At 45.5% G+C, this 25,685-nt stretch overlaps 1 protein-coding gene across 1 annotated transcript in view; it reads left to right on the top strand.

The window, feature by feature from the left end:
• ACOXL (acyl-CoA oxidase like) overlaps positions 1 to 25,685 on the top strand; it is a 1,104,726-nt gene that overhangs the window by 370,577 nt on the left and 708,464 nt on the right. Inside the window, exon 5 of the mRNA XM_086926889.1 lies at positions 22,216 to 22,314. Coding sequence (XP_086783015.1) covers positions 22,216 to 22,314 — 99 coding nt within the window. The remainder of the gene's footprint in view (positions 1 to 22,215; positions 22,315 to 25,685) is intronic.

Below are 25,685 nucleotides of genomic sequence, written 5' to 3'. Positions count from 1 at the left end.
AACCATAGGTTTCAGGCCTTATATAGTTAGGAATTAGCATTTAAAAAACCTTTGAAATTGACTGAAAAAACATAGGTTTCAGGCCTTATATAGTTAGGAATTAGCATTGAAAAAACCTTTGAAATTCACTTAAAAAACTATAAGTTTTAGGGGTGTTATAGTTAGCTGGACATTTCACTCATAGAAAACCATTGAAATTGCTCCTATATAGTTAGTTGTACTAACTATATTTTGCGCACCCGCAATCCACTGTTGATGATTTCACATATTACATCATTCATGACATGGTCAGTGACATCACTGATGACATCATATATATATGTACCTGTATATATATATATATACACTAAATCTCCAATACTATTTATTCAATTGTTATTCTATAGTGATTTTGAAAGTTGTACAGATAGACTCCATAAAGAACAGGTTATTATTGTATGTGCAACATTGTTTTTATTGTTTTACAAAATTTAGTACCAGCGGCAGCTGGCACCTGTGTTGTGGTGGAGGAGTCACCCACCCCCGCTGAGAGCCAGCAGAGGGAAAGGTGAAAAATAAAATAATAATAAAACCATTTTATTATTACTTTATTAGCTAGAGCCAGTAGAGTCTGGTGCGGGGCATGATGACAGCAGGGGGAGGAGTAGTGCACACCTAAGTGTGCACGTCAGTTTGGCCAGCTGTTGAAGCACAACCAAACCTACATGTGCACTTAGATTTCTTCACCCAGCTGTGCTGCACAGCTGGGTGGAGAAGAGGCACAGGCTCCCCAGGTCCCGAGTGAGCGTAAAATTAGCTGGCTCAGGACAGTCAAGGTGCTGTTCTCATGCTGGTACACAGTATTACCAGACTGAGAGCAGTGTCTTGATTGGCATCTGGGAGCCTGCGCAGTGTGTACCAGGACGTAGGGACCATACCAGTTGGCCCCCAGGGGCCCTCAGGATTGAAGGGGAATTAATTCCCCAACTTACAACGCGCCACAGGGCGTGTTTGCACACATGTCACCTTAGGCCACGCCCCCTCAAAGGATTTAGGGTCACTTCACATTACTCTTTGCTAGTGCCCTCTCATGACAGGGTTAGAGGAATCGGTGCTAATGGTGAGTTAAGAGCTTATGGTTGCCTCAGAATTGTCAGTTGATTTAAGAATAAGATACATAAATCGATATTCAATTCAGCATTGTGGAAGTATTTGAAAATAGCCGGAAAGGATTTGTATGTAGAATTAGACATTGACTCAAAAGTCTCAGTGAGGTGAGTTGGTATGGGAGAAGTTCTACATCTTTCCCAAAAAGCATAATGTGAAGTGACCCATCCTTTGGTGCAACCAACTTGACATTAGCATGCCATTAGCTTGACATTAGCATTCCTGCCTGCCAGGCCCATCTTGCATTGCCCCTGTTCATCAATATCTGTACCTCATACTGCCACTTGTGAATGAAATTGGTGCTGAAGGGAAGAAAGGTTACATTATATTGCTATTCTCTACCACAAGTAAATAGGCTCTTCGCATGATCACTTGGTTTGATCTGTTCCTGTTGTAGTTGCTAGGCTCGGACTCACAAATGGGGTACCATTTTTATCAGAATGGAAAGGCTGTGTTATAGGAATTTTGTAGATCCCCCACAGAGATGTGAGCAAGAAAATGCACAATTTTAGCTAAACTTTGATGTTTGCATTGCATTGCGAGTAAGGTAAGTTAGTGGCAGTCATACAATTCATATCACTTTGCTCTCCCCTGTGTGTGTAGTTTTCAGAAATGTCTAGGTTTAGAAGTTCTCTTAGGAGGCAGCTGATCCTGTTATCAAATTCAACAGGTACCAACATTACCAATAAGCGGTCATTGTTCACGCATTTTGAAGCTTTTCCAGTAGCGACACTAGGACCATCCACACAAACGAGGAACCACTTTTAGCTGGAGAAGTGTGGGATCGCAGGATGGTAGACATTTTGTGGATCCCCACAGATTCCAAAATTTTTATTTACAGAAATGTGAGGAGAAAGCTGGATTTTAGTCAAAGTGTGAGATTTGACTGGTATTGTGTGTCTAGTTATCAGAAATGTCTAGGTTTGGTAGGTTTCCCATAGTGGTGATTTGGTTCCTGGTCCAAATTCTACAGCTACATACATTGTCAAAAGGCTAGTATTTAATGCCATAAATATGATGTCTCCATGCTGCATTTTGAGGCAATTTGTTTTGCGGGATCTAGGCCCAGCCACACACATGGGCTACCGTTTTTATCAGAAGTGTTGAAACGTGTAATAGCAGAAATTATATTATTACTGATCTGCTAGCTCCCCATTTTTGGCTTACAAATGTTAGTTAGAGTGCGAGAGAAGAATTTTTGACAAGGCCCCTCTGAATCACATGATAGTGTGGGTAACCCTAGATTCAGAGATGTGCAAATATCCATCATTCCTAAATGCAGTGTCTTACGCACATTTAAGAAATATGCAGGTTTACTTCATACCAATTTCCAATATGGTAGATTTTGCCAACTGATTTGCTGCATGGTCAGTACACAATGAAAAATCAGTGTAATTTGCAGCTCAGTTGTTGGCTAAGGGTATTGCGTGTTTTTGGGCCACCAACAAACACTGTATTTTCCTGCAACCAGAAGGGTCTGACAGATGTAACGGTACGTTACTTTTGCAAATCGGCCCTCACAAAAAAAAATTACAGATGCAAACATTGCTATCAACTGCTTTTTTCCTACTTATTTTCTTTATTTTTTTATTTCAATTATTGTTTTCTTTTGTTGAAATTGGAGTTTTGCCTACTTTTCAAAAAATACCTCACCCATGGATTTCATAACTGTATCCACCAAATACTGCAAGTAGGTTGAATTCAGAGGAAATAGGAGAAATTAACCAGTGGTAAAAAAAATGCAAAAACAATGGTAAAAAGTGTGGTTGGTTTTTTTGTTTTAACATTTCTCCTTGTTCCTGAAAGCTGAAAATATGGGTTCTTAGCAAATCAAGAACTTTATTCTATTTTTATGAAAAAAACTAAAATATTTTGCTAAATTTTGTTTATTTTCTATGTTCCGTCCATGGTAATCCACAAACCTTTAAAATCCCCAAGACATAGGAAACAAGCATTGGATTAGCCAATAGGTCTCGCCTTTGGACCTTATAAGTGTTTCGCCATGCAACACTTGATGTTGTTGCACCAAGCATATTATGCTGGTTAAATAAACACTTATAAGGTCCCAAAGGTGAGACCTATTGGCTATGCCAATGCTTGTTTTTTATGTAACCAAAGTGTTATGAACATTCCTAGGGATAACTTAACGAAATTCTAACTTTAGGTACATTAACCAAGTGAGCTTTCACCTTTTTAACTCAAAGTGAAGATGTAATACTGAAATATGAGCTCTCCGGGATTGGGGAGGACGAGCAACGGGGGTTATAACTGCCATATAGATAGGCGTACAAGAATCACCATAGTAAAGAGTGAACTCCCTAATAAGAAATACCGCTCTTAGCCAGTTCCATACACAATGGCATAAAACAAATGTATGTTTTATAAAGCACTTCCAGCCCCTGCATTGCACTTCCTCTGGAAAGTAAAGTGAGGGGAGGAATAAAAGAGGGGAGAAAGAAAAGAGGGAGAAAGACCAACAAGGGGAGAAAGAAAAGAGGGGGGAAGAAGAGAGGAGAAAGAAAAGAGGGGGGAGAAAAGGCGGGAGACATATTTAGGAGGGCCATTTTGTGTAAAGACCCGCACCTTCTTCCGAACACCTTTGGGATTAACGACAGTCAGTGAGAGAGATGCAAACAGTGAGAAGCAAAGGAAGACGAAGAGACAGAGGAAATATTAACAAGAGGCTATGAGTGTGACCGTTTGTACTTAAGGCAATGGTGGCGACAGCTGCTTCATAAATCAAAACAAAACGCTTAATCAAAACAATCGAAATGAACTCTGAATACAGAACATTCACCCTACTGCCCAAGGAAGGAAGGGGCTCTGCAGGGCGGACAGGAGACAGGCAGCGTAGAGGTTGCGCTTTGCTTTATGAGATCACTGTTCTTGCTGGCACGTGTGACCCTCGACAGTTATTTTAATTGATCCATGTTATGTTTATTCGGCCATGTAAGTGCAGTGAAATTTTAGAGTCCAAGGCTGTCACAACAGTGACATCTGGGGGGTAATCTGTGAGACAGCTGTATTGACTGAGGCCTGAGCGTGTACACTCTCTGTTCCCTGAGGGCTAGTTCAGCTATCTGAGGCATAAACCTCTGTTCTGAGTAGGTAGAGGTCTGGCTCTGCTAGCTATTGACAATACACTGGGCTCTGTGTTAATCGAGGAGTAGCTCTGCTGTGGGACACCTTGTAGCAGATACAAAAGCGTAACGTTATTACCAATGTAGCGCGACAGGAAAACATAACATTACAAAAGCGCAAAATTAACAAAACAAGGAAGAAAGCAACAAAGAGGTTGAGTAACACGAGAACGAAGGATAGGATACATGGCAGATTTAAACAAATACCGAAGTAATGCGAGAAAAAATCAAAACTAGAATCAACAACAACAAAAAAGCATTGAAAATACCTGCTGCAAACGCACGCTCCGAGGCTGTGTTGGGTCAGTAGTGGAGTGAAGACGTGGGGATTATGAGTCAAAGCGCAAAATTAGTAAAATAAGGAAGAAAGCAACAAAGGGAAAGAATAACACGAGAACGAAGGATAGGATAAATGGCAGATTTAAACAAGTGCCGAAGAAATGCGATAAAAAATAAAAACTAGAATCAACAAAAAAAAAAAAGCTTTGGAAATACCTGCCGCAAACGCACGCTCAGAAGCTGGGTTGGGTCAGGAGTGGAGTGAAGAGGCGGGTATCTTGAGTCTGCAAGCCAAACCGAAACAAGAGAGGAAAGCCATGGCTCCTCGCGCTGAAAGTTTAAAACAAGGAGGCACGTCTGGCGAGTGGTGTGCGATGTGCGCGCACTGTAAAGGTGCCCGCTAGCGATGCGCTTAATGAGCCATGACAAGAGAGGCAAGCCAGATGGTGCCTGTATGCTTAACTGTGCGCGTAACCGCAAGCATTAGGCTACACAAAAAGCGTGTGGTGAGCTTTTTAAAGCCCCCTTACTAAAAGTCTCGCCAGAGCAACTCATGCACTGGCTCAGGCGAGACTTAAAAATGACACAAATTTGCCCTGGATACCTTTTGTGGAAAAATGTTATGAAGGCTTAAGTGTGAAGTGCCCCACGCATCAAAAAAAAGGGCTCAGCAATGGATCAGGAAAAACTTCAGCAGCTACTCATATACAGCCTGCACTGGACCACAGTGGTCCCACCTGAGCAGTGTGTGTGAGCTGCGGCATACTAGAAATTGAGCAACTGTTGGGTACTCCGGGAGCGCCTATACCAAGGCTTTGTGTATTCAATACCCTCCCCACTGCCACCATGGGACAGAACTCAGGGTAAATCAGGAGTTCCGACACACTATACACAAGTGTTAACTGCACGTGACTGTCAGTACAGTACAGGGCGCGTATAAAAAGCAGAGCTGAGTGAGCTCAGTATCAGGTTGTGGGTGTAGGGCAAGGATGGTCATACTATTAGTCTTTATTCTATGAAACCTTATAGCAGTCTAAACTGTTGAGTTATCACCAGTTATCAATCAATCAAATATTCAATCAAAAAAGAAACTTTATTTGGTTATTCCTAACCTTAAAGTGCATTTTATAAATATTAAAAATATACATTTTTCCCGATCTCACATCTCACTTTTTACTGCCAGTTATCCTATCTGGGCCCTTCTTCCTTGAGTTCTTCACAAAACTTTTGCTTAGTATGAGAGACTCCTGATGCCTGGAAACTCTTCATTGAAACTGTAATAAAACCTTTTTCTATTTTACAGTAAATCAAGAATTACTGCAAGCTGTGAATCCAATGTAGGTGATTATCCCTTCAGTGCTCGGACGCTTTAGGAAAGACACATCTCTGATAATGTTTCAGTAGGTCTCTCTCGAGGCACTAGCAGAACAGCCCCTCTCTTCTCAGTGAAATGCCCCTGATGGGCAGCTGCACTTCATGGCATTCAGTGCAAAGCTGTTGGTTTTAATGGGGAACGGTATATCAGCCTGAACTGTTGAGATTCAGTCTCTCGTGGTATCTGGACCCTCTTTCCTTGAGGTCTTCTCAATATATTTTGCTCAGTGAAGAAACTTCTTCTTTGAAAGTGCAGTAAAATCAGAGTTGTCGGAGGAGGAGCCACGTGCGGAACCAAGATGGCTGCGTGAGCTCTGGGCTCCAGAGACCCCAGTCGCCTCCGAGTTCATCCTGGTTTATATCCTGCGTCCTGCACCGCTGCTCCTGTGTCGGAAGAGAAGCGGCATCCGACGGGGTGCCTCCCGTCAGAATCCGAAGTCGGGATCCCAAGTTGTGCCGCCCGTTCTGGCGAGGTCTGCTGCCCTCTCAGCTGGGACCTGGAGTAGTCCCAGTCCCCGGCCGCGAGCTTCACAGCATCGGGAGCCGGGAACCGGAAGTTACCGGTCCGGCCCCGCTCGCGTCCCAGAATCGAACCGGAAAGGTGGCAGAAGTTGATTGGGCACCCGCGCAGTGCTTGAAGGGTAGAGATTGCCAGAGGGACAGAGAGGTGGCTTCACAGTCAGTCGGGCTGTGTGCATTAATAACTGGCTGCTGCCGAGGTCCAGAAGAAAGGAGGACCGAGGCAGATCCCCCCAGAGGACGTAGGGTTCCAAATTGTTTGGAGAGGCCGGGCGGAGGGCCTCAGACCGGTGGAACCGAGTGTGAATAGCGCTACACGGGGGGACGCCTGATTGGTGATTGCGAGATCGGCGCCTTCCCGGGGAGGATGAATGGGCGGAATATTTGAGGGCTGAGGCAGGCACACGGAGCAGCTGGCAGGAGATAGCCAGTATTTGTCTGAGTGTGATTAAAGGCAGCGGACTGAGACGGCTGAAGGGCTATTGGCCACATGAATACAATGCACATGTGGTGGCAGTGAGAGGTGACTGCTGTGCGGCCTTGGAGGCCTGGCTGTGAGTGGGAATCGGTGATGTGGTGGCTCGCGTCCCTCCCCACGTGGGCTCTGGCTGTCTGAGACGGAGGGTGTCACTGTAACCTGGTGGTACATTTCAAAGGTGGTGCCGCACGTTTATGGATCGGGAGAGACTGGGCTCATAGACTGAGGGTCTCTCGGATACAGGAGTCTCCAGTGGATGCTTTATCAGCGCAACGAAACCTGATCCCCCAGCCGAGTCATACTAGTACCGTTGCAGCGCTTCACGGGTGAGTGGCAACCACAGTGATGGTGATGAAACTTGACTCTGATAAGGCCATGACCCGGACATCTAAAGGGGCGAAGCAGGTGCAATCTAATAAGCTTGATAGGTACACTATGCCCAAAGGGTCTCAAGTGGAGCTTAAGAAGACTCACAGGTTGGGTGGAGGTGAGCTTGATGGCCACACTGAGCCAACGCTGACGGATGTAATGGCTGCAATAAAGAGGGTCCAGTCATCCCTTGGGGGCAAGATGGAGTCTATGGACAATAAACTAGATGGGGTTACGATTGAAGTGAACCTGATACGTGCAGACCTTACTATGGCTAGCGAGAAGGTGAAGTCGCTTGACATCAAAACCACTAGTTTGATTGACGATGTGGCGGAACTGCAACAGGAAGTGCGTGCTCTTAAGGCCTCTCGTGACTCCACAGGCCGGAAACTCGATAAGTATGAAGGAAGAGCCCGGTGCAACAATATGCGCATCCTTAGGGTTCCCGAGAGAAGAGAGGATCCTGCGCCAGACTTGTTTGTAGACGGTATAATCCTCAACCATCTCAAGCCTAAGGGTCTTAGCAATTTCTTTCAATCAAGAGAGCCCACAGAGTGCCGAGGGGGAGACCTAGGCCGGGAGCATCTCGGCACCCGATGATTGCCAGAGTGCTCAATTTCCGAGATTGAGACGCTATCCTGCAGGCGGTGCGGTTGTGGGCTCCATTGCGTTACGAGAATACAACGCTCTCCGTCTTCCCGGATTTCACTCAGACAGTACAGAAGCTACGACAAAGTTTCCTCCCAGTGAAGAAGAAGCGGCGGGACAAGGGACTGCGATATGGCATGATGTACCCGGCTCGACTGCGGGTGGAACTTGAAGGAAAGACCTGTTTTTTTGACAATCCGGAAGTGGCAATGGACTGGATTGATAGTAGACTTGCGTTCAGGGCCGAGAGGCATGAACACGAGGAAGAAAAGGACAGAACAGAACTGTAGAATCGAAAGCCTGGGTTTGATTATACTTAGGGAGCACTTTGAATTCTGTGAAATGATCCAGCTGTCATCTCTTCCTGATTGGGAGAGCTTTCTTGATTGTCGTAATTAAAGTAGGGCGGGAGTTTATACTTTGGGGGCTGGGGGTAGGGGCAGGGCATTGGTTTCCTCCTCACTACTACCTTTAGTTATTTAGTTGGGGGAGATTGGGCGACAGGCGCACTGCGAGTTGGGGATGGACATTAGCCGTATGAAGGGGTGCAGGGAGGGGGGATGGAAGTTGGGAGGAGTGGAGTGGGTGGGTTTTGTGATGTTATCCATTGTGGTAATCTTTGCATTGTTTAGTTCATTCTTGAGTTCCCAATTTTATACATCGGACATATTCAATTCTGAGAAAAAACTTTTCACTTGCACTGTTGGGGACAGGGGGTTTCTTTTTGTATTTGTTTTCTTTTTGCATCAGGTGATAAGATTGCAGCTAGACGCAAGCGGTGTGGGTTAAATGTCGCGTACTAGTCAGGGATTGGGGATACAGGTGCTGAGCTGGAATGTTAATGGTCTGGGTGACAAGATCAAGAGAGGGATGGTGAATGAGCTAGTTAGAAGACACTCCCCGGAAGTAGTACTATTGCAGGAGACACATCTTATTGGTAATCGTTGCATGGCCCTCCATAAAGGGGGATATAAACTGGTGGCGCACTACTGTACTTGATGGGGGAATAGACAGATATCCGGCTCGTATGCACACACCATCGCAGAAGTGGCTTCCCGATTTCCTTGAAACATTGGGGCTGGTTGATAGTTGGCGGGTACGTAATCCGACGCAGAGATACTTTACTCATGTGTCCGCCGCGCTCAAGAGTATGTCCAGGCTAGACTACATATTGATACCGGTGGATATGGCCGCCACAGTTAGAGAGGCGAGGTACCTTGGCAGGGGCATCTCAGATCATTCTCCAATGTGGTTACAGGTTGAGTATGGGCAACCATCGGTTGGCAGGGTCGCTCCAATCAATGCGTGGCATCTGAAGAATCCTGCCACTAAAAAGGAGATACTCCGGGTTTCGGAACGTTATTTTCAAGAGAATGTAGGTACCGTTGATTTGGCACAGTTATTGTGGGAGGTATATAAGGTCGTGCTGAGGGGTGAGGTCCTCTCCTTGGTTGCGGGCAAGAAGAAGAAACACCAGGCAGAAGTGGTTAGGGTAGAGGCTGAAGTGACAAGGTTAGAGGAACAGGTGGCTGATTCTGCCGCTCAGGACGACCTTCATCTATTGAAGTTAAAACAGGGCGAATATAAGGGCCTTTCCAGGGAGAGAGCGATTGTTCATAACAATACCATACAAAGTCGAACGTATGAACACGGGGACAAGGCCGGTAAGTTGATTGCTTGGCTGGAGCATGGGGAGTGGGCCTCTAAGTTAGTGCCGGAGCTAGAGGGGTCAGGATCCGATAGAATTACAGATCCACAGGCAGTGGCAGATGAATTTTCTGAGCACTTTAAAGAAGTATACACCACGGTTGATAGTTTTACGGAGGCAGAAAATGGCAAAATGATTAAGGATATCTACATGCCTAGTTTATCTGAGGACAATAGGGAATATTTAGACGACGCTTATACTGACGATGAAGTCGCAGATGCGATTAGAGGCATAATATCTAGGAAGGCAACGGGTCCAAACGAGATACCAATAGAACTATACAAATTGAATGCCCATAAAATCGCTCCGCATATCCGGGCTATGTTCTTGGAAAGTAAGGACATAGATCAGCTTCCGTACGACCAACAGGTGGCAAACATAGTGGTCATTCACAAGGCGGGCAAGCCTAGGACATTACCTTCCTAGTATAGGCCCATCTCGCTACTCAATGCCGAGCCTAAGATCTTGGCCAAATTGCTGGCCACCAGGCTGGTCAAGGTCGTCCCAACCTTGATACACCCCGATCAATCCGGCTTCATGCCACGTCGCAACACAGCCCTGAACCTGCGGAGATTGCATGGGATCCTGGGTGGTTTCCAACAGATACTGGAGCCGGAGGTACTGGTGTCTTTGGGAGAACGCAGTAGGAGAACGCATGCACAACAGAACAGACAGAGAACAGACACAGCTTGTGTGAGGACTCGAGTGTCGGCGGAGGAGAGCGGAGGGAGCCGCGGTAGCGCAGAGAGCGAGAGCCTGCTAAGCACCGGCAAACACCCAGGGCTGAAGCAGTAAAAAACTGCGTGTGCCCCCCTTGCAGGTACCGCGAGTGGCAGCCGGGTGAAGTGGTTGCCGCGAGTGCTGCGAGTGGCGGCCGGGTGAGGTGGTTTGCCGCGAGTGGCGGCCGGGTGAGGTGGTTTGCCGCGAGTGGCGGCCGGGTGAGGTGGTTTGCCGCGAGTGCCGCAGTGAGCCACGGACTGTCTCCAGCAGCGGGAGTAACGGGCACCCTCCAGCAGTGGTGGCCGGGCGATACTATCCAGCAGTCGGCACTCGCTAGTCTGAACCTGGGAGCCTCCTTCAGCCAGCCTCAACCAGCTCCAGTTGCTTGATCCTCGAGTCGCCTGACTTTCCCTGTTTTGGCCATATTTTGCCTCTGTGGCCGCCGGTACTCCACGTGCCAGGCAGATTCCCAGCACTGCCATTGAATCAGTGGAGAGCAGGAAAAAATACTCCACACTTTCACAGGATCCAGTCCGTGTTTTCGTGCTGCCCGACAGAGCAGCAGGGAGCTGGGAAGACGCCGTGCAAGGACGCCGAGACTGTTGCCCTCTTCTCCCGGCTCTTGCCCCCCTGCCCGCATCCCCTTGCTCACATCCTTGTGGCGTGAAGCTGTGTCCGACGCTGAGTTCAGCGAGTGAAGGTGAAAGTGAGCGAAGCGGGTCGAGGCAAACGCAGTGTTTCACCAATGGAAGGTGCGGAGCAGAGTTGAGTTGTCAGAGTCAGAGCCTGGTTGTCGTGACTGACTGACTTAACAACCTAACAACAACCTGGGCCGAGGAGCGGATGGTGCTTCCCCGCTGGATTGCCTCGGAATCCACGAGGAGACGTGGGGTCTCTCTTTGAGCCTTTGCCCAGTGAAGCAGACTTTGCCTTCTGCGTGTCTCCGCCTCAAGTGAGACGAACGCGTGAGAAACGGCGTCCTCCTTTCAGCCTGCCTCGGAGAGTGGGTAGAGATTCCAGCATTTGCCGAAGGAAGCTCCTTTGAGACGCAGGTACTTGTTGGTTCCCCCGGCGAGTGGAAGACTGCGCTTGGAGGCGCTCTCCTCCCGGGGGCCCGACTGTGTTCATTGTTCATTGTTCATCTTTTGTGGTCCTTGTCAAACCACTTGTTAACCCACTTGCCAGACCCTGGGGGAAAAACATTGCCAGGAGTTCTTTGCTCGATACGTGACTGTGTCTGTAGCGTGTTCAGTATAGCTTCCAAAGAACGCAGGACATGACGTCTTTCTTTCTGTGATTATAACCTTTGTAATGCCCACGGTGGCTGGCAGGTGTGAGCGCTGTATCAAGCGCTGTGATAACATCGCCTGCTAGCAGGAGAGGACTCCTTGGATTTTTGGCAAAAAAAAAAACTCTATCTCACCATATCTGCTATTTGCCGTTATTTGCCTGACCTAAAGCGCGGTCGGTAGGCGTGAGCGCTGTGTTGTGCTTCAAGCGCTGTGATAACAACGCCGCCATCGATACTGTTTACAGGCCCCAAACTCACTAAGAACAGTCTTGTACAGCCTGAATTATAGGGGGAATTGGCGCGTGCAAGGCCTTCGAGAATTACATATAGTAAGAGACTATAGGAGAAACGATGAGGACCAGAAACTCTTCCTTACTACAGTCCCAGACACAGGCCAAGCCTCGTCCTCACAGATCGGCCCGAAGACGGAAGGCAAAACTCTTCTACCCCCCCGGAGTAGGGGAGCTTCAACCCGGGGTAGTGCTTCTGGAGGGGAGCCTCGCGGATTCCCCTGGAGCTACTGGTACCACACCAACTCTCCCAGGCTCATTTGTGGTCCCCCCAGCACAGCCATGATCACCGAATCCCGTACTCTCGCAAATAGGGGATGAGGGGAAGTGTCTCTCCATTGGTAACTTGAACCTCCGCCCTGGCGCCTTTACAGCCGCTAGGCCCTCAGGGAACAGAGACATAAGATCCTATCTGCTACCCTCGGTTACAGGCTCAGCAGCTCCTCGCAGGCCTCTGAGCTGCTCACCAACTATTAAAGCTTCTGAACAGGGCCCGAGTACGACCACGGAGCAGGGCCCAGGGCCTCCCTTATCACCATTAATAATTACTCTTCAGGGGGCAGATCTTCATAAGCTGGCATCGGCTAACAGGGCAGAGTTGAGGCCCGAGCATGACAGTCCAACATCTCTGCCCCAACAAGCATTAATATGTTCTCAACTTATTTCGGTGCCATACGAATCCCTGAAGGCTGGTGTTGGTAATGGCCCCAGCTGTAGTGCACCAGCATCAGCAAACAGAGAGCACACACCAGAAGAACCTGGGAGCGGTAAGGCCCTTGACGTAGGAGGAGTGATCACTGCATTACCGGCTGGGCAGTTTCAATCTCCGACCCCGTTGACCTGGAGCCCGCAGAATCAAGACGACATGTTCCAGCGTTCACCCCCGATATGTGGAAGGGAGGTCACCCCCCCAGCGTTTGTAGACCATCTTACACTGATAAATGAGACCCTAATTTCTATGACTGGAGCAGCAATTATGCATGCCGATAAGCTTGATGCACAGATCAACATCCTACAAATAGTGGCAAATTTATTTTCAGGGGTCGATGCTAAATTGGAGCACTTGAACTCCCTGATTCGCAGAGCCCAGGAGAGTACATATCTCAATTTCGAGCCTTGCAGTTGCGGTCCAGTTCTAAAAAACCTGGAAAAACTTCCGCACATTATGACTTCTCTAATCGAAGACCTTAAAATAGAAGCAAGCGGGAATAAGGACTCAAACATCAAGGCACTAGCGCCTGATCCTCCCATAAAAGAAAGCACAAAAAACTCCTTATTAAACGGCATAGCAATACATAATGAAAATCAATCTGCTAGGGTCGAGTCCATACCAACAAACAACGTAAACATCAGAGATGCCGTTCCTACCACATCTCAAAATTCCGAATGGCAGCAGACTTCCACATTGTCTGGTTCAGATCCTCTCAAGAAATTGTCAAGGAAAAACAAGAAAAAATTTAAAAAACTGAACAAGTCGATTAAAAATAAATCCATTCGGGAATGGTTGCAGCCCGGGTGCCAATCGCATGGTCAAACAGAGCCACCGGAAACGACAGAGCTTGAAGCACTCCCCTTAATAACAGATTGCAATCTCCCGAAGCATGATGCCTTTAGGAAAGGTCTAAAAACCTGGCTGTTCGCCGGTTAATGCGTTTCTTCTTTTCCAGGTTTCTGCTTTTTTACTGTTATGTTTTCCAGTTCTTCTTAAGGTCTGGAGCACAAAGCGCCGGGACACTCCTTTGGAGTAGCCGTTGCGCTATAAAAGTCCCTTTTAACATAACATAACATAACATGTCTTCCACTTATCTAACCAAATAACAAACCAAGGGCTGGCTGTCCCACTCGTGGCGCCCGGACCACCCCCATCAGTATTAACCACAAACCCTGCAAACGACCCACAAAATACAAACGCCGTGGAAGCGATTCAACCTCGCAGCACCGAACACGAAGCACGATCAAATCAATCTTTAGCCGTCGTTTCATCAACATCTACGCAGGTTACGCCTCAAGTGTCACTGGCAGTCCTAGACACAAAGGGCATTAAAAATACTTGGACTAACAATGGGCTTACCAGCGTTCCACTCACGACGACCCCTGATCGAGCTACCGGGGCAATAAGGCACACAGATGCCTCCCTAGCTGGCCTCTTACAGCCAACAGAAGCTGGCGATCAGGCTGCGGCCTCCTTTGCTGATTCAAATCACCCCCAATCGCATGACCGGGAAATATGGCTATATCCAGAATATGTCTCGCAGGGGAGGTGGGACATTCTTAATCGTAGCAATCTCCTGTTCCTATGTGCGAACATTCCAGGGTTGGAGGGAATAAAAATTTCAGACATCGAAACCATTTCCTTCCTACCGCCAGATGAAGACGAGTTAAATGAAACCACGGAGGTAACTTTCACGAGCTCGGCCATGGCAGAGGCCTTAAAAAGCCAGCACAAGTTACTGGAAAGCTGGGGTATAAGGATAAAGCCCAAGAAAACACAAAAATATCCTTTGTTCTTAAAAACACACTCCACATATATTTCAATGGGAAATATGGCCCAACCAGCTGAAGAGTCCCCACGCCTGTATGCGCTCTACAAGGACGCCCCAGAATTGGCGACTACACTCCAGGGGCACAAAGGTGGCACAATCTCTGGTCACCCCATCAGAACACCAATCAAGATAACTAGGGATTTAATCCAGGGGACACGCAAATGTGCAACACTGGGTCCCGCGAATAAAGACTGGTCCTGGCTCTCACTCGCATTAAACTCCAGGACCTAACGGTTCGCGCCTTAACGCCTGGGGCCACTTTCCACGACGCATGAAAAACACAGACTTAAAACCCACTGAGAAGGCATGGTTCCCGGTGAGACTGAAAGTCATGTCTTGGAATGTTGCCGGCCTTAGGCGGTAGCTTCTCAATCAAAATGCGCTGTCATTTATGGAGGAAGCAGATATAATCTGTATACAAGAGTCTTGGCAAACCCATCCGCTCTCCTTGAGAGGTTACGCTGAGTACGGAAAACCAGCAAAAAAGACCAATATCTTTGGTAGACCCTCAGGAGGGATATGCGTCTATATTAAACACGCACTAAATTTGGAATTTGCAGAAATCTCTAATCTCCCAGATTTCCTCCAGGCAGGCATTTTGAAAGGCTGTCGCTTGGCAAACAGTAACTTTTCAATATTGTTAATTAATCTTTACCACAATCCACATGGGCCTTCATCAAACCCGGGCTTGTTGGTACATCACATAGAGTGTTTACTGTTCCAATTCGCGGCACTTGAATGTATAATTCTTGGCGATTTTAACACCCATAATATAGGGGTTCTGACCAAACGCAGCCATCAGGCAGGGGCCTCTGACGCCCTAAATGATCTACTAAAATCCTATAACCTGGCGACGGCCCACTCAGTCCTCTTAAAGAACAGCTCGGGGCAGTTGGTCGGCCCCACATTTAACAACCAAACCACGGTTGATTACATAATATTAAGTGGCAAACTCCAATCATTGATGTTAAGCTTTTCAGTTCAGCCGCGTAGTGATAGCGATCACGCTGCCTTAACTGTCATCTTGAATCTCACCGCAGATCAACGCCACCAGCTTGAATACATCGGAGCGGCTGATGGTGAAGAACTGATTAAGCTGCCCAGAAGGATCAAATGGGAACAAACCACCATAACCAGATTTACTAGTTGGGCAAATCAATGGTCAGGCTGGCCATCGAGTGCACAGAAAAATGGCGCAATAGAAAGCTGGAATGCCATATCAGAGACTCTGGCGGTGCTTCTTCGTGGGAATCAGAATCAGAAAAGTGGGTCGCACTGGTGTCCTCCCCCTAAATATGGATATAACATAGAAATTAAAAAAGTGCCAAAGCACTAAATAAGGAACATAAACGGTTCCACAAAAACAGGACTGAACAAAATAAGAAGGAATTACAAGAAGCCACAAAAAGTCATGCAAAAAAGGTGTGGGGCGCAAGGCGCGCCCACTGCAATTCACAATGGCTAATTATATTTGAGTTGCTGAGGCCGGGAAAATCACAGGAATTTTGGAACTACATATGCAACATGGGACGAGGCCCAAATCATAGAGAAAATGCCCTCGAAGCCTCCATCTGGGTCGCCCATGTTAAAGCATTATATACCAATGATGGTTCAGGACACATGCAAAATGTAACATCTATTCCGGAAGACTACCTTGATTCTACCATCGAGACGACGGTCCCACCGGAAAAATCGTTGGTTTCTAAAATCTTAAAAAATATTAGACAAAATGCCGCTCCAGGCCCCAATGGGCTTCCTGGGCATTTATTCAAGGCAAATATCGACTTTTGGACCAAAAACCTGACCCATCTGTACTCCGAATGTTGGCTCCGGGGGGAAGTTCCAGATTCATGGAGAGGCTCGCTTTTACAGCCTATCCACAAAAAAGGCCCAAAATCGGACCCTGCTAATTACCGCATGATTGCCTTGTTGGATATTGAGGGTAAAGCTTACGCTAGTGCCATCTTGAAGGACCTCGCAGACTGGTCAAGTGCATCAGGCATCCTTCCATTCTGCCAAACCGGATTTAGACCTGGGTCATCCACAGTAGATAACATCATCGCTCTCTCCTATCTGGCGCATCGCGCACGGACAGGCAAAAGCCTTCCACTCTTCGCCTGCTTTATCGACTACTCGGCGGCATTTGATGGGGTCGACCGCGCAATCCTGTGGCATAAGCTGGTCCAATGGAACATCAATCCGGGGCTGCTGAGAGCGATACAGTCCCTGTATCAAAAAACTTGGGTGCGCATCAAACTCTCAAGGGACCATGCTTCTGCTAAGATCTACACAGACAGAGGCCTAAAGCAAGGGTGCGTGCTAGCCCCATTACTATTCAACTTATACACGGCGGACATGGAGAGGGCCTTGACTGGTGCAGCCCTGGCCACTCCAAAGATCGGCAGACACAAAATATACTTCATGCAATATGCTGATGACCTGGTCCTTTTGGATCATACGAGAATGGGGCTGCAGAAAGCGTTGACTGCACTGGCCGCATACAACGACAAAAATAGGCTTGTAGCTAATCAATCTAAATCGAAGGTAATCATATTTGGGCATTACTCAAAGAAAAAATCTTTGAAATGGAGGCTAGGGGATCTTTTGCTGGAAAGCACACAGCGCTACATTTACCTGGGCATTTGTTTTCAGGAGTCGGGGCTCCCAAGTGCCCATCTCAAGTCTATCAAGACCAAAGGCAAATCCATCACCTACGACATCTGTAAGCTGCAAGCCTCCCTTTACAGCCCGTCTACTACGGCCATTAACAGAGTGCTTAAAGCCAAGCTCATGCCGGCACTCAACTACGCCCTTCAGGCATTCCCGGGTAAACTGAGTCACAAACTGGAAAAAATTAACTGCAGGGCATACAAGAAACTTTTCCACCTCCCAAGATGCACCAGAAATACCCTTGTTCGCTTGGAGTTTTCCCTCAACCAGCAAAATCTGGAAGAGCTGGCCGCCTTAAGTAAATACTACTTTTTAACGACGGCGGCACAAGAGAACACTCTGAAGGCAGTCCTGAAATGTATTTTCAGGGAGCCAGGGAACCCTTGGTCGGCCTTCCTTGAAGTGGCTAAGGCCCATCTTAACCTTGCCATGGACTCCTGGAATCCTGAATATGTTACATACTCCACAATCAAAAACGCGATTAAAAAACAAGTGCGCGCGCGGTCACGGGAACTGGATCTGGAGTCCCTGTGGCGAAGAAAAGACCTGCATGAGACCCTGTGTTTCCTGCACATCCTGAACTCTCCCAAACAGCATCTCACGCAGGCAGTGGGAGGTGCAGCCCTTCACAAGATCCTGGCTTACAGACTACACCCATTGCCCCTAAAAGAACTTTATCCATGTGGCAAGGCGAGCCCAGGTGCACAGGCATGCAGGCTCTGCAGCTATAAACGGGAGTCATTGGCACATCTTCTTTTCTGTTGCCCCGCCTTGCGGTTGCCCCGCACTCTTTATCTTAGGCCATTACTCAGACATTCTGGGTCAAGCTCTGCTAAGGATGGGATTTTTCATCTCTACACCCTGTCCAGAGTAATGCATATGGCTGCCTTTGGGAAGTTTATCTTTAAAGCACGGGCAATGCTGATGACTGCTACTGGTCAGACCACAGAGCCCTCAGCCGGCCCATGAACTTTTTTTTCTTTTCCGGCTTCTTTGCATTTTTTGTATTAACTATACAACCTGACTTTCGAAATGTCCTTGATTTTAATTTTTTTTTTTTTTTTTAACGTGATGACTTTTGTATCGCTGGTTTTTATGTAATGGTTTTTAGTAACCAACAATAAAAATATTCATTCATACTGGTGTCTTTGGATGCCACTATGGCATTTGATAGGGTCGAATGGGCCTATTTATTCGCGGTTTTGGCTAAGTTGGGCTTTGGTCTGGAGCTGGGTTGGGTTTGATTGCTGTATATAGTAAAGAAGAGAGAGATGACGCTACTAGTTCCAGGGAACAGGGTACTTAAGACAAATTAAGCCTATGGGGAAATCCCTGGAAGCCAACTGTGTCTGATTTCACACCACCCTCTCATTCATACATTCAAAACTCATATTGAGCCCACTTCAATCCCAAGTATATTCTCAGACTAAAATGTAGCGCTTACAATATTTTATTAGTATAACATCTTCTTATTTCATCTCAACACTTTAAAATTTCTGAGATACTCCCAAAAAAAAATACACATAAAAAATACATTAAAATTTTTGAGTACAGTTTATACATTCCATTTAACGTGGTCATAAAATAATACATAAACAACTCAAAAAAAAAGCATGAAACATAATCCTAAAATATCACTGTAGTTACCCCCTAAATAACATTTCTAATATTCTAATTAGATGTTAATCCGATCCAATAGCCCTATATGTTTTATGCGGGACACTCAGTACAGGAATTCCCATGTATCTAAAGGTTCCCCAACTTTTTTGGGATTCCTCGTTCTAACATAGGCGTCGACGCGTTTCAGTGATTTAAACCATCAGATGTGGGGCCACCTTCTTCAGGACAATATTTCTTATGGGGTCACTTCTTTCAATCGATAGAGTCACTTCTTTAAAGTCTCTAGTAGTATCCTTTACAGAGTGCAGTCCTACTTAAGTCTTGTAGGCGAGGAGGTATTCCAAGTTTTAAATGTATATATGTTTTTATAAAACAATAGTATGTATATTCTTTCTTCGCTTTTCCTTTTCCACTTTTCTTTCTTTAAAAGGGATAGCTATTCATACCATGATGAGGTGTATAATCCACATAAAAATGTATCTTTTCTTTGACATGTAGATTCCCTTATACGATATTATAAAGCGGGAAATCCCACTGATATCTCTGTCGGGTTGGCTCTTTAATGACATTGGTACGAGGAGTGAAGCGGAGTGAAGCGGTCTACGAAACACAGAAACGCTCAAAGTGATCGGGGAAAAGACAATTTAAGAGCCAAACCGGCTATAGGTTCCACTAGAAAAATATGTATCTGTTTATAATGGAGGGACAATTTACACCAGATTTTGAAGGTGCCCATCAATATGACACTAGTATGCCCAGTGGATCGATATCAGGTAGGGGGATACTGATGAAACTTCTTCTGGGCCAGGGATTCACACCCAGAAATGGAACTAGACTGCTCCAAGTAGCTCTGAAGTGCTGGGGAAGCCTGGTGTTAGCCTACCCGAGCCCAGCATTTGCTCCATTCCTTGAATTGGTGGGTTTACCAAAATCCCATTAATTCATCATAACTGGTCAGGACAAGGCAGGGATGTAGAGAGTGGGCTCTACTATGCCTTAGGGAATATTAAATCATTAGAAAAATTAATGGAGGATGGTGGCGTTCCTCCTGGACAATTCATAACATATGGTTCCCAGCTTAAAACCCTGCTTTTGAATTGTGGCATGGATGACACGGAACCACAGACTCCAGCAAATATTTACATAGGTAAGTGTAGGAGGCAAGCTACTTGCTCATACAAGGTTTTACGCTTCATGATGACAATTAACTTGATAAGTCAAAAATAGACCTGGGCCGAGTCTTGATGATTTGAAAAAGAGGAAAGTGCTTAAATGTGTCTGCAAAATCTCCAGAAGTACCTGCCTCAAATACATGTAATTTAACTTAACACTTAGGACCTGCCTCACCCCAAACGGCTTAGTAACATACATGCCCAGATAATGTTTTCCTGCCCCAGATGTGCCCATACAGATGCAGTCCTTTTCCATTTGGTTTGGGACTGGTATGTAATAAATAGGTAATAGAGGGATGTCACTGCTGTATTGGAGACAGCCCTGGGAAGGACAGATCTTCATTGTCCAGGACACTGTTTCTTGTTTTTTTTCCCGACACCCTAAGTAAAATGCAGCAAGCAACAAGTTTCTTGACGTGCCATTGCTTTTTGCCAAAAGTGCTATTGCCATGACTGTGATCCCCAACATCTCCACTGGCGTAACGAGGTGAAGAGTTAGACCACAATCAAAGCTTTAATCGGTTATAGCAGGAAAAAAGGGGTTTATACAGGTAAATCCTAGATGTCCACCTTTGAGGCCACCAACACAATAGATGAAGTATAGTTCCTCCTGGAACATTACATTCAAACACCGGGCCCCCGATTAAGGGTGACTAAACAAGTGCACGCTGAGCAGGAAATAAACTCCTCAATGAATGACCCCCCTGCCCCCCCCAGCCCATCGAGAAATGACACCCGCCCTTCCTCCTCAGTATGACTAACTGATGGGTAGTTGATTGGGGGAAAGGTTTACACATCTTTTTATGTTTAAAGCACTCCTTCAATATACTCTCTTGTTACATACCCACCACATCCAACTCATCCATTAAGAATATTCGTCTCATAGGATGCCTGGCGGTGGGTCCTAGCATTGTATTGTGTTCTTTTCGTGTTGGTCATATATCAGTAACGACATTGGTAATTCAGTATGTGTTGTTTACACTTATACCGTTTGACCTGATTACCACATGCCTCACGATACCATGATTGTTGTGTAGCTCATGCTTGGGCGCTCAGCTTAGATTGAAAAAATTAAAACTGGTTTAAAGAAAATCAGAGTTGTCCCTTAAAACCACAGTCTTCTTGTCTTGATGTTGCCTGGCAGGATTGTCAATGCATTTCACTAGTATGCTATTCAGGTAGCAGCTGCAAGTTCCCAGCGGTACTCTGAACAGCGCATTCACAGTCAAGAGTACCCCATGGCGCAGAGTGGGACAGTGCACCCCATATGTAATATGGCCACCGATTAACCTCCTTTCTCTAAATGAACTCAATTTACCATTATTCATTACTCGTATCACTCGGCTGCCTCCTAACCCAATTTACCAACAAGACGGTTGATATACTCTCCAAATTGTTTACAAACCATCTATTTAGAACTGACTTGAAGGCTTTATTTTTTAATTAACGTTTATCCATCTTCCTCAATGTCATTGATTTAGTGGATTTGACGCACGTAGCTTTCTCCTTGCGGAATTGTTCTGCTGCGGATCCTGTGACTCTTGTATTTTAAGATATTTAGTTGTTTTTACATGACTAATAAATTCATTCAGTTCTCAAAGCCAAGTTGCTGATCCGTTTCAGAGTAATAGTTAAGACTTATTTAAAGACCATGACCTTAGATCAACAGGGTCACTGATGATGAACGTAATAGGTCGCCTTCAAGGATGACTCTAAAGATGTCCCAAACGCTGACTCACCCGACAGGATCAACTTGTAGAGGTCACACAAACCGAATCTCCATGTATTATGCCTGTGTGCCCACAGCAATATAAATATTGTATAAAATAATGAATGATATTGCTTCAAATACATTACGTCCACCTTGAGCAATTTCTACTTTTTCCCTTTGACCTTCTGAATCAGATTTGTCTCTGTAATGTGTTTCCAGTTGATGTTTTAAAGTTTCAGTCAGTATCTGCAGAATCAGAACTTTGGAAGGTGATGGGTCTCGAAACCAGGATAAAAATTGTTACACGAAGCGGTAGGTGGATGTGCAATGTACGGCGCAAAGAGTTTGAAACCCATCAAGACCGTTACTTTCGTCTTAGCTTTAACCCTTTGAATTCTTCAATGCTCTCTTATCTTCTTATGCGTCCGATAAAGTATGCTAATGCATCTTCAAGCGAGTGTTTGTTTTATGCCTTAATTGGAAAATATTGACATTTTCAGATTGTTAAAATGCCAATTATTTAATTATTTGTTGTAGGAACAGAAATTTACAGGGATGTTTGCAATGACTGAACGGGGACATGGAAGCAACGTGAGAGGGATTCTGACAAAAGCAACGTTTGATCCTGCTGCACAGGTAAACACTGAACCACTGGTTCTGAGGCATAAAATTGAAGAGTACATATGACACTCTGAACATTTAATATGTTTAATGTAAGGCAAATTAGTTCAATGTATTTGGCTGGTGTATAAAATTCTCATTAAAATGTTGTCAATACTACCAAGTCACATTATATCTGTAATTGACTGGGTGAAAAAGCATAAATAGCACAGCTTGGGACTGACTTTCTGTCATTGGTCTAGGGCTAAACACATGACTAGTGACACATATTTCCCCCTTGGATTTATTGGATCTAAAATAGAAGTGTCTGTTAGTTTCTGAAGGCTGTCAGTATTACCTCTACTCAACCTAGTCGTTCACTCCTAAGAAGAAAGTAGGTGAGCTCAAAGGAAATATAAGTCTAAAAAGATCCAGGAAGCAGGTTTACAACAAGGGCCTTTCAATGACTTAATCCACTTACCTCATTTCACCACATGTTGTCCTATGAAATGCAGTTGTAAGGACAAAATGGCCAAACAAAAGTCATGCCCTCCATATTTCTCTTTGTCCTGTGGATCTCTGCACAATTCCCGATTTTGGCACAATTTATGGGTCCCTTGATCCTGAAGGACCCCTCAAATTGCAAGTATAGTGCTACTTAAGCATACACTTGATATTCCCTGAGATTGGGGTTACCCTTTATTGGTGGCCCTACCCTTTATTCTTGAGGGGATAACCTCCTCACATCTAGTTACACAGACCTTGCTGTTAGTAAGCATTGAACGTTTTTGGAGCATAGGATCTGCACCCAGAAGGGATGCCTTCTGGCGTTGGCTTCTCCATTAAGTCCTGTGGCTTGAAGCAAATTGATCTTCTTTTGTTTGAAAATGCATTTTAAAAAAAAATCACAAATATAAAACCATTGTGTTACCTTATAATTCTCAATATAAGAAACCCATGTAAAAAAAAGGAAATCAACCCGCCCTCCCACCTCCCAGACAGATGGCAATGAGCATGCTTTTTCTCAGGAATTTACACATTACTAATATCTGAAAACTTCATTATGGTTCCATCTTTCTCTAGCCTTTGAGTCAGAATATAGCTCTAGTCTTACTGAAGAGATTCAGTCAAATATATATATATTTTTTTATTGATGATGACGATTATATTTTACAATCATTGTTGTATTTCATCATACAGCTCCAATTCCATTACAATGAGCCATGATTTATCACATCTTTTTCTAGCTCCTTCCTTATAGTGTTACTGTTCCTATCCTGTGTTGCTCACTCTATGATCGAGGTGGGGAGTTGAGTTACCAGCAGGGGTGCACAAATGTTTCCTCTGAAAGCATTCCATTTTCCCCATACTTGTGACCACTTTTTGGGGCAACCCCTTGATTACATATTGTCTTTTCCATTAACATACACCAGCCCATATCTCTATTCCATGCTGTAATAGTTGGTGTTTCTTGTGCTCCCCATGTTCTATCAATGTTACGCTTAGCAACAATCATTCCCAATGTTACCCAGGTTTTCTCTTTACTATTTAGGTCTGTTGGTTCCCAGATATTGAATAGGCATAACCCAATGTTGGGGTCTATCTTTGTTCTGAGCACTCCTTCCATACATTGGATCACTCCTGTCTATCTTCTAAAGTGTACACATTCTCAGATGGTATGGATGAATGTACTCTCCTGGCCACACAGTCTCTCACACTGGGAGTCGTCTCTGGTGCCAATTTTCACAAGTGCTGGGCTTGATAAGTATATTAAATGTAGTACTTTGAGTTGCACCAATCTGAGTCTTGAGGAGATTGTGCTTCTCTAGGAGAGGCCAAGGCTTCCTGCCAGTCATCATCCTCCAAGTCTACAATGTCCTTTTCCCAATATTTATGGAGTTTCAGGAGGGGATCGGGCGTGTTATTAATTAGTTTCTGATATATAATTAAATCGCTTTCTTGGGCATGTGTTCTTCGAGGATTCTATCTTTGAGTGGGGAGGACTCCGGGGGCGACACACCCCTTGGGATAATGGCATGCAGGGCGTGTCTTATCTGTGAGTACCTAAACCTCTCTCTATTTGCCTGTTCGAATTTTTCTTGTAGCTACGCTAAGGGGATCACATCTCCCATTTCCACAAGTCCCCAACCCGGGAGATTCCTATCCAATCATCGAAGCCCTTGGTGTTTCTCATAGTTTCAAGTCTCTCTGTGTCCCATAGGGGGTTGGCTTGCATGATTTTCCCTGCCCATCCCATGCCTTTTTTGACCGTGTGCCACACCTGGACCAAATGCCCAGTTGGGCCTGTTAATTGCAGTTTGGCAGGTTTGGAGTAGAGTGCTCTGGCGTAATTCCCATCAGGCAGAAGACACCTATCCATTTTATATGAATACTGATTAATGGCTGCCAGGTGAGCTGCCCGGTAATATCTGCATACATCTGGGAGTCCTGTGCTGCCATCATACTACCCCCTTACCAGTTTTTCGGTTTCTATAAGGTTCTGTTTCCCCATCCATAGGAGCTCCTTTTGTTTGCTTTCAATGGCTTTGAAATAGTCAGTATGAACTGGGCAAGGTGAATTCTGTAGAATGTATAAAGAACGTGGTAGGGACATAATTTTGGATAATGCTGCACAACCCACTAGTGACAGTGGAAGGGACTTCCAATGTCTCACATCACTCCTCAGCCGCTGCAATGGGGTCAAAAGATTGCCCTCATAATGCAATGCTGGGTCCTTAGTAACATATATGCCGAGGTATTTGAATCCCTTGTGTGCTTCTGTTGCCACATATCCCTTGGGTAGAGGTGGGAACTCTCCCTTCAATACATATATAACTGACTTAGTCCAATTTATAGAGTATCCAGCATATTTCCCAAAGTTTGTAAAAATATTGAGTACTCTATTTATGGAAGCTCCCTGTGACTACAGATATAGCAGTATATCGTCTGTGTATAGGGAAACACGGCCCTCCCATCCCTCCGACCACTTGAATCCCCTTATGATTGCGTCCTTCCGGATTCACAGTGCCAACGGTTCCAATGTTGGTGAGAAGAGCAACGGGGATAGGGAACAGCCCTGCCTGGTTCCCCTTTCCAGGGCAAATATCTGGGATTTTCTATTAATAACCACTACCTGCGCCAGCGGACCCTTGTATAGGAGCTTAATCCAGCTCATGAAGTTAGGACTGAATCCCGTTTTTCTGAGGACTGCAAACAGGTTTGGCCATTTAATTGTATCAAAGGCCATAGTGGCGTCCAGGGACATTACCACAACATTCTCCCATAGTGTGTCTATTCTTCCCATTTCCTGTGCAAGCGCCTGAAAAGGTAGGCATTCCTTGCCGTCATAAAACCTGATTGATCAGGGTAAACCAATTTCGAGATTACCTGTATCAGACACATGGCCA

The sequence above is a fragment of the Lissotriton vulgaris genome, chromosome 6 (genome assembly GCF_964263255.1).
Source record: "Lissotriton vulgaris chromosome 6, aLisVul1.2, whole genome shotgun sequence".
Lineage (NCBI taxonomy): Eukaryota > Metazoa > Chordata > Amphibia > Caudata > Salamandridae > Lissotriton > Lissotriton vulgaris.
Note: the sequence above shows the minus strand (reverse complement) of the source record. Positions and strands in the feature narration are given on the sequence as shown.